Genomic DNA, 9182 nt, shown 5'->3' with positions numbered 1-9182 from the left:
AATTAGCTCACAAATTACAAGTGAAGGATGACTGGGCAGGTGGCTTGGATTGTATTTCTGGCAAATTTTCATTAGAACTGTTCATCTTAGAAAGCAAACAATTCTATTTGAAGACCTATAATATATCAAACAACTTAAAGAAATACGCTGAAACACAATAAAATGTCCTGAAATATCATGATCTGAGGCAAAGATCGAAAAGGACAGATGCTAGTTTAAAATAATGGTTTCTGAAATTTTAAATCATATATCTTCATGGTAAAAAGTTTTTGAAGATATAACTCAACACGCATTTCTGCACTGCTAAGCTGATATATCATATTATGAAACATACTCAGAAAATGAAATTTAAAAGGTTGATAAAGATAAAATTTAAAAATTAAAATGTTATATGTGTTAATGATGCAAAAATCTTTTTTTCTATAGAATATAGATTCTGTATTCATGCAATGGAAGCTTAACTTTTGAATATTTTGCTAATTATGATGATTATTTAACATCTAAACATAGACTGAAGGAAAGTTTTCTCATTCATGACAATGAATACAATTTGATTGTACAAATGGTCTTCTCAATATTTTCTAAGTTTTTTTTTTTTTCTTGTCAGAGCAAATTAAATTGTCATTGTTTTTACTTAGCAGCTGACAAAGAGTGTGTGCAAGGACTGGGAGAAATGTCTATAGGAATAGAGAAGTTCTCAACTCCTTTTTCTTGTTTACCTGTTCTTGCATTATTGGTATTGTATGTTACTGGTATGGATAAACATCCATAGTTTATTCATGCAATAGTTTATTTTAAGCTACTTGTCCATTTAGTAAGTTGTTATTAAAACTAAATATAGTGTAAGTCTAACTAATCAGAAACACAGAAAGCATCACACTCTGCAATATGCTGAGAGTTAACACACTGGTGAGGGTTATACTATCAGATTTTCTGCATGGAGTTCCTTGTGTACAGAGTACAACGTAAAAGCTCAGGTCACCAGTATCATCGGCTAGATGTTATTAGAGCTTAATTTTATTCTTAAAACTTTTTTTAAGTTTTATAATTTATGTAAATTCCAATACTTTCTTCCCAGTTCCCAAGAGATTTCCTCTCCCTAGAGTATTCCACTTTGGAGATCACTTATTTAAGGAGTAAAACCCTCTACCCCACCAAACACAAGTGGTGGTAACAGAAATGTATAGTTACTGCCACTAATATTCAAATTATCAATTTCATACCTAGGTGCTAATTCTGGGTTGTGGGTGTATTTTTTAAAAAATTCTGCATGAATTGTTTGTTTCATTTTTCAAGTAATAGTGAGAATTTAGCTGCTTCATTCCTAGAGAAAATGTAGGTGTGAGTATTCCCTGCACCGCCTTAAGCTCAAAGCTTTTTACTAGCAACAAACTCATACAATGCAATTGGTTGACAATTACAGTAATGCAAAGGCTAGAAAATATACGTGCAACCAATACTTTACAAGTATAGTATAAATACTGCCCTTGAATTATAAATCGACTTCTTAGTCTAATTTTCTCTAGGCTTTATTCCACGTCTATTTTCCTACCTTGAATCCAGGAAGGCAAGCTAGCATGCAGATGATTTTGTGATTATACAGACACATACTATCCCATTTATTTACTCAAAAATATTTACTGAACACCTATAAGTACTCTGTCAGATGCCTGATTGCCCCTCCTAAAGCGGATACATTTGCTCTGAAAAATATGTGTGGGGATCGTATGTTACTGTGTGTGAGGATTCTGGTTGATACACATTTTAAAAGTTACCAAAGTGTTTGATGGTGCCATGACTTGATTAGTGGCATTCTTTTAGCATTTGTTTGTTGGAATCAGCCTAGTGCCTAGCTGGGGTGCTCAGGAGCTGGAGAAATATATACAGAGATGAGTATTTGAGATGTGTTTTTGGCTCCTGAACTTAAATTGAGATTTCATCAAGTCTTCCACTGATTCTGGCACTCATAGATTTTGCCCTCGAGCATAGCCATATGATAGAATCACATTGCCAATGAACAGGCATAAAAACTCTACAGGAAACACCCTCTGTTACAAGAGCCTTCCATTTCAAATAATACATCTGGAATTATCAATAAAATTGGACTGGACCACAGTCTTGGCAAACTATTAAAATAGCAATCATAATGTTACAAAGTGGCCAGTACTAAAAAAAAGAAAAGATACCAAACAATTAAAAATGTTTATCATAGACAAATCTGCAAATGATGATGGGATTTCCTTTGTAGGAGGCTGCTCCCCTCGGGCACGTCCTGCTGCTATTCGGCAGTGCATTCCAGCCTGCAAAAAACCTTTCTCCTACTGTACACAGGTGAGTCATGTGCTGAAGCCTTCTACAAGTATTTTAATTGCTGTGTTGTGCATACCCAGTTGATGTTCTCCTGTCTGCTACAGACCAAGCAGCAGTTCCATGTGCTCAGGATACCATCTAGAGGCATTTGCAGGAGTGATCACAGCTATTAAGGATTTCTGTCCAGGGCCATGTGTTAAGGAAAGCAATCTTTTTTTCTATAAATCTGTCTGTTGCCAAATCTGTCTTTCAGATATCTAATTCATGTTAGCTCTATTTACCAATAAGTGTTCTCAGTTGATTTATTTCTTTTACTCTTAGCCTTTCATAGAATTTTGAAAGGTATTATGAATGCTGTTCATTATTTACTAAAGTTATTTTGTACAATTTATTAGAATCTGTCTTTCAGATATCTAATTCATGTTAGCTCTATTTACCAATAAGTGTTCTCAGTTGATTTATTTCTTTTACTCTTAGCCTTTCATAGTATTTTGAAAGGTATTATGAATGCTGTTCATTATTTACTAAAGTTATTTTGTACAATTTATTNTTCTGTCCAGGGCCATGTGTTAAGGAAAGCAATCTTTTTTTCTATAAATCTGTCTGTTGCCAAATCTGTCTTTCAGATATCTAATTCATGTTAGCTCTATTTACCAATAAGTGTTCTCAGTTGATTTATTTCTTTTACTCTTAGCCTTTCATAGAATTTTGAAAGGTATTATGAATGCTGTTCATTATTTACTAAAGTTATTTTGTACAATTTATTATACTATGATTACTATAGTGTGAGTAAATTTTTAGTTCATTTTAAATAAGCTGAATATGTGACTATGCTTGGATATATGTACGTATTTGTGTGTGTTGTATTTTTTTTTCAAAGCAGAAACCTTACTACCACTGCTCAGGAATTATGCATAACATGTAATGTGTCCTAATCTAATGGCACTCACAATGTGCAGCTCATAAATAAAGGGGAAAAAAAGTTACGCTACATTTCTCAAAGAAACAGGTTTCTTCTTATAGTGTGCTCATTCCAAAAAACGATATGATTAAAAATAGTCCAAGCACTCAGTCCTATTTTATTGCCCTTCTGCTTCCAGGCCGGTTAATTCTTTACCGTAGAAAAGACAGTGGTTAAACTGGCAGGGGTGAATAGAATAAAAAGGGCAGGAGGAGATGTAAATTGGGAACAACTCCATTTGGGCTAATGATGTTTGCAAAATAGAAGTTGCAGCTTTCCATCCGCTCTCTGGATTCCTTCTTTCATAAAACATAAATTACTTTCTTCCTTGAACCATTGTCATATACGACTGACAGGTTTCAACTTTTTCCTCTGGTTAACAACAGAGATGCATCTTGAAAGATGATGCTAATAGCTGAGCATATAAAATTGTCTTTGTTAGATCTCTTATTGAACACCGTGTGATACCTTCAATTAAAACCAACTGAAAATACCATATTTATATGTCATTATATGAATGACTTGTACTAAACTGTGGTCAGTCAATTATAACATATGCTTTTCTGACCGCTAATAGCTGAGCATATAAAATTGTCTTTGTTAGATCTTTTATTGAACACCGTGTGATACCTTCAATTAAAACCAACTGAAAATACCATATTTATATATCATTATATGAATGACTTGTACTAAACTGTGGTCAGTCAATTATAACATATGCTTTTCTGACCTTTTTCCTTTTTAGAAGATTGAGGTGTCTTGTTAACTTTTAGTATCTATTTCTCCTCAAAAAGATGTGTTTAGTCAACAATTAGTGACCTGATGTTCCTAAGCACAAGAAGGCTGTGATGTGCCTTACAGAGAAAATACATGCTTCAGGCATGAGTTATAGTGCTGTTGTCCGTAAGTTCAATGTAAATAAACCAACTATATATTAAAAAACAAAACAAAACAAGACAAAAAAAAAACAATTAGTGACCTGAATAAAAGCTGGCTGGTGGATCAGAATTGGCACAAGTGGTGATGAGAGGCTAGGGTCTATTCAGAAAATGCCAGATAAGTAGTTTTAAGTTGACAGCCATAAAAACAAAGTCATAGAGATTCATAATCTCATGCTTATTTCTTTTCTATTCTTCTCTATTGCCTACTTGTTTGCTGGAGGAAGAGCAGTTATTTTCATGTTCACTTTCTGAAACAGATAGGGATTCTTATCTATCATACCTCATCATAGTTAGCTTCTCGACGACATTCATTATACATGAAAATAACCAGGTATTCAGACAATTACAAAGGACGTAGAGTCACAGTGCCAGCTAGGGATGTGATGTGGTGTGATATTTGAGTTGGTACAGGAAGGAATAGTTTAGATAGATATATGACACCCGTCTTTGGACATGTGCCTTTGGTGAACCCTTTTTTCCTCCACTTGGACTGCCTTCCTTGAGTGCAGAAGTGAGCCCACGAGCAGAGAGGTAGTTTGAACCAGTTAGTGGTCAATGGTAGAAAGTTAGAGGCATTCAGCAGCTGGGGTACATGGTGCAAAGAAGATATGTTCATGACACCTGTTTCTTTGCTTCTTGGGAGGAAGCACAGGTTGGAGCAAGTGGGTAGGAGTCTGAAACAATTGCAGGGAGAGTTGAAGATAATTTGATTAAATGCCATATACATTTGTATAAGAGAGGAAAGGACATAGTTAATGCAGTCTATTCACAAAGAATTGTGATTTCATTTTTGGAAGGTGTCAGAATTGTAAACACATTAGAAAAGCCTGACGGTTTATTTAAGGACTGACTTTGAAATTCAAAAAGATGAACTATGTGTTTGATTTTCATCTCATTGGTAAGTCAGTTGCTGAAAACCCCAAATTGACATGACATATAGTAAAAATATTAAGAGATTCCAACGTTAAATTGTTTTTTATTCATCTGCACAATTCACTGTGTAACTATAAAAATATTTTTTATACTATAGGGCGGAGTCTGTGGTTGTGAGAAGGGCTATACCGAGATAATGAGATCAAATGGTTTCCTGGATTACTGCATGAAAGTACCAGGCTCAGAGGATAAAAAAGCTGATGTGAAAAACCTGTCTGGTAAAAACAGACCTGTGAATTCAAAAATACATGATATTTTTAAAGGCTGGTCTCTTCAACCACTTGATCCAGGTGTGTTTCAATTATGAGTAAGAAATGCAAATGTTCTTATGGGGGGTCATGTTTTGACAGTCGCTCATGATGGAGAGAATGCAGGGACGGAGGAAAAGAGAAGGAAGAGGCAATATGGTCCAGTTCGAGGTTTCTTAAATTTGAGTGTTGTATGACTCATAGTCCTTTTTAAATGTAAAACGTTTTTTATGGATGGCTGAGGAGATAAGTCTGTCAACCCCAGTTTAGGAGACAGTGAGTTAAGTAACAAAATATTACCCTTCTAAAGTATCTTCTAATTATAATTACCTCTGCAAAAGAGTCTGCTTTTATAACTGAATTCGTATATATGACTGAAATTGAAAAGAAAATATTGGAATAGAACCTCAGGAACTTGCAGGAAATGTCCAAAGACTCTATCTGTTTGAGAAACACTGGTGAAATAGGAGCATCTGTTTCAAAGGCAGACAGACCTTACTTTTGCTATGGTTAGGAATACCTGTTTTGTGATTAGGTATAATTTCTTAACTTCTCTGGACCTCAGTTTCCTCAACTATAAACTCAATCTAGTGGCAGCTGCCTGCCCTGCAGGATTGTCATGGGTATTACAGAGTGTTAAGCCTGTCAGGGTCAACAATTCGTACTTGTTAAGGACAGGAATGAACATTTATTAGATGCTTTCTGTGTATCCTGTGCTTCTGAGCTGGCTGGTTGTGTTGAATGAATCATCTCATTACACGTCTGCAACCTAGTGAGATGATATCCCTATTTGAGAGATCAGGAAACTAAATCTGACAGTGCATGTTGATTTTACTAGGGTTTTACCACCAGCAAGCGACAGGGGAAGGTTTTAAAGGCAGGTCATTAAGGCCTTGACATACCATTGCTCCCTCCTTCCCACTTTGTGAAATGGGCAGAAGGAGAAATTCTGCAGTAGTCTCTGTGCCTATCATACACGCCTCTTCTGAGAAACAAAACTCTGCAAGTGACTGAGCAAAACAACGTGATGGGGCCTGGGGTCGGAAGAGACAGACAAAGCTCAGGCAAATAACAAGTATACCCTGGGAAGTTGCCTTCCACGCCTTAGGCCTTGACTGTACCAGAAGTTCCTTGCTGGGTTTTTTAAATGAAACAAAAACCAGAGCCCAAGCCCACAGGACCCTAGATCTAATTGAGGAAATGAGATTTGCACTCCTCAACCATCTTTTTAGGATGACCACATCTTATTCAATTTTTGATTTTCCTACATGTCTGGAAATGCCAAAGGTGTTGAAAAAATCTCATTAGTTTTATGACTTAAATTAGGAGATTTAAATTTGAGGGAATCATGATATGAAATGTAGCCAGGTTCACCCATGGCCTGTGGACCCTATTTTTAGAAGAGAACTGGGGCGAGGTCCCAAGTATATGAGTCTTCAAATCCACAAATGAGGTCCTTAACCTTTAATCCATGGATGGAGTTTGGGGGTCTAACTAAAGCATCAACAATATCATGTGTGTGAGCATATGCATGTGTGTGTATATAGATATGCACACAAACATATACGCACATATGTATATTAATGTATACAATATTGTATATATGCATATGTGTGTATATATAAGTATACATATAAATACATGTACATCTATTTAGTCTGGGGACAGAGCATATGCATGTGTGTGTATATAGATATGCACACAAACATATACGCACATATGTATATTAATGTATACAATATTGTATATATGCGTATGTGTGTATATATAAGTATACATATAAATACATGTACATCTATTTAGTCTGGGGACAGAGTTTATAACTCTCATTAGGTTCTCATGGTGAGAGTGTAAATTGGAGCAACCTCTCAGGAGGACAATTAGGCTCTCCTAAAATGCACCTATTGTGCATTTTGACGTAAAATTTTCTTCTAGGAATTTATCATGCAGATATACACACATATACTAAATTTAAACGATATTTATTACATGATTACTTGTCATAGCAAAAGAGTGAAAACAACCTAAATGTCCATACAAAGAATAATGGAAAAGCAAAAATATGGTAAAACCGTGCAGTAGTATCTTATAGGGATACTAAAAAGAGGTAGACCTGCTTTTATGAACTAGCACAGAAATATCTTCAACCTATATTGTTTAGTGAAAGAGAAAGTACAAATCAAAGTAAATAATATCATCATTCGTGTCTTTTTAAGAATGTGTGTCTATGTGTGTGTGTGTGTGTGTGTGTGTGTGTGTGCTTAGATGCTTACACGTGCAGAGAAAAACTGACTTCAAAAAATGGTTGTGTACTAAGATTCACAAGGAAACCGATAACAGTAATAGCTCCTGAGTAGGAAACTGACAGAGGGTGGAGGGAAAACTTATTTTTCACTCTGTATCTTTTTTAATAGTTTGAAGTTTTATCCTATCCATTATGTTGGTATAAAAACATATTAATTCTTTTTTAAGTAACATGACTTAAAGGTCATGGACCACCCCATGCCTCTACACTCTCAGTACATCAACTACCTGAGGACTTATGGGTAATGAGATATAAGGAGCGTTTTCACTCATGGAAGACTTTTTTTTCTTTGCCAATGTAAAAACTCAGAACAGGGGACTTCATCATTGGTATTTTAAAGAGATTAGAGTAGTCAAAGCTTTGTTAAAAGTTTTACGACTGTAGAAAAAAATCATTGTAAAATCTGAGCGAGTCCTGAAAATGTCCTGTAAGCAAAACTATAATAGGTAGTTAAAACATAGTTGAAAGTAATTGTGATTTTATTCACAACAAGTGATGTTTACAATCAATTTCTATTGTTTTTCATCCCAGAGAAGCTTTTAGAATAAAATACTGACATGTGTATTTTGGACCTGCAGCTAATTAAATTCATATAGTACAATGAATCTCTGTGTGTATTTCTTTCAGAAAGAAATGCAATTCCTTCAGGATGCTAAGGAATGTCCGCCCAATTCTAAGTTTAGTTAGCTATATGCTCAAAAATTAGAACAAAAATCATTATATTGCCAGAAACACCTCAAGTTTCTATAATGTTTAGAAAAACCGTATGTATACTCAAACTCCATCTTACATAGTAAAATCACAAAATAGATCAGAATATTTGGTTAATCTATTTTTCTTAATATTAGTAGATATCAAATATAAAATAAAGTTACCTTATATACAGGTGCTTATAATTCTACAGTGATTTGTAAATTGATTAACTTATTTGGTCACGTGGTTTTTGTTTACCCAACATTTTATAGGAAAGCAGAGCCACTAAAAATGGTCATAGTAGTTTTCTTTCCATGCAGGATTGTCTCTTAATTATATATTTTTTTGTTATTCTACATTGTCAAAATGTTTTGCAACATTTTGTATTTTACCTTAAAATAAATTCATAATAGCCTGCCAATTATTCAATTTTATGAAATAATTATTGCCAGTGTTTGGCATTTTGAAAACATTTGATTGACTATCTTATATTTTACATTTTCACCTTTTTTTTAGACATTTTGATAGCTGTCACCTATGGGTATTTCCACTTATGCCTATGACTTATGCAAGTCTCAGAATTCAGGTGAAAAATAAGACATTCAACACAATAAATGTTATAGTGCCATGCGGTTACAACCAAATGTTTTTGAGGGTTAATTTGCTTTAATATCAAACCGGTAGTGCAATCTGTTTATATCTATAAAAGTTCATGGAAAGTAGTACCATGTAATATAATTTAGAGTTTGTTTTTTTCCAGACATAATTTCTGTTAGGGAAGTGATATTCCT

At 34.5% G+C, this 9182-nt stretch overlaps 1 protein-coding gene across 1 annotated transcript in view; it reads left to right on the top strand.

The window, feature by feature from the left end:
• LOC103590118 (thrombospondin type-1 domain-containing protein 7B-like) overlaps positions 1-9182 on the top strand; it is a 419640-nt gene that overhangs the window by 393092 nt on the left and 17366 nt on the right. The window contains exons 19-20 of the mRNA XM_008572266.1: positions 2213-2331; positions 5243-5435. Of these exons, the coding sequence (XP_008570488.1) occupies positions 2213-2331; positions 5243-5435 (312 nt within the window). The remainder of the gene's footprint in view (positions 1-2212; positions 2332-5242; positions 5436-9182) is intronic.

Source organism: Galeopterus variegatus, unplaced genomic scaffold, assembly GCF_000696425.1.
Source record: "Galeopterus variegatus unplaced genomic scaffold, G_variegatus-3.0.2 Scaffold770, whole genome shotgun sequence".
Taxonomy (NCBI): Eukaryota; Metazoa; Chordata; class Mammalia; order Dermoptera; family Cynocephalidae; genus Galeopterus; species Galeopterus variegatus.
Note: the sequence above shows the minus strand (reverse complement) of the source record. Positions and strands in the feature narration are given on the sequence as shown.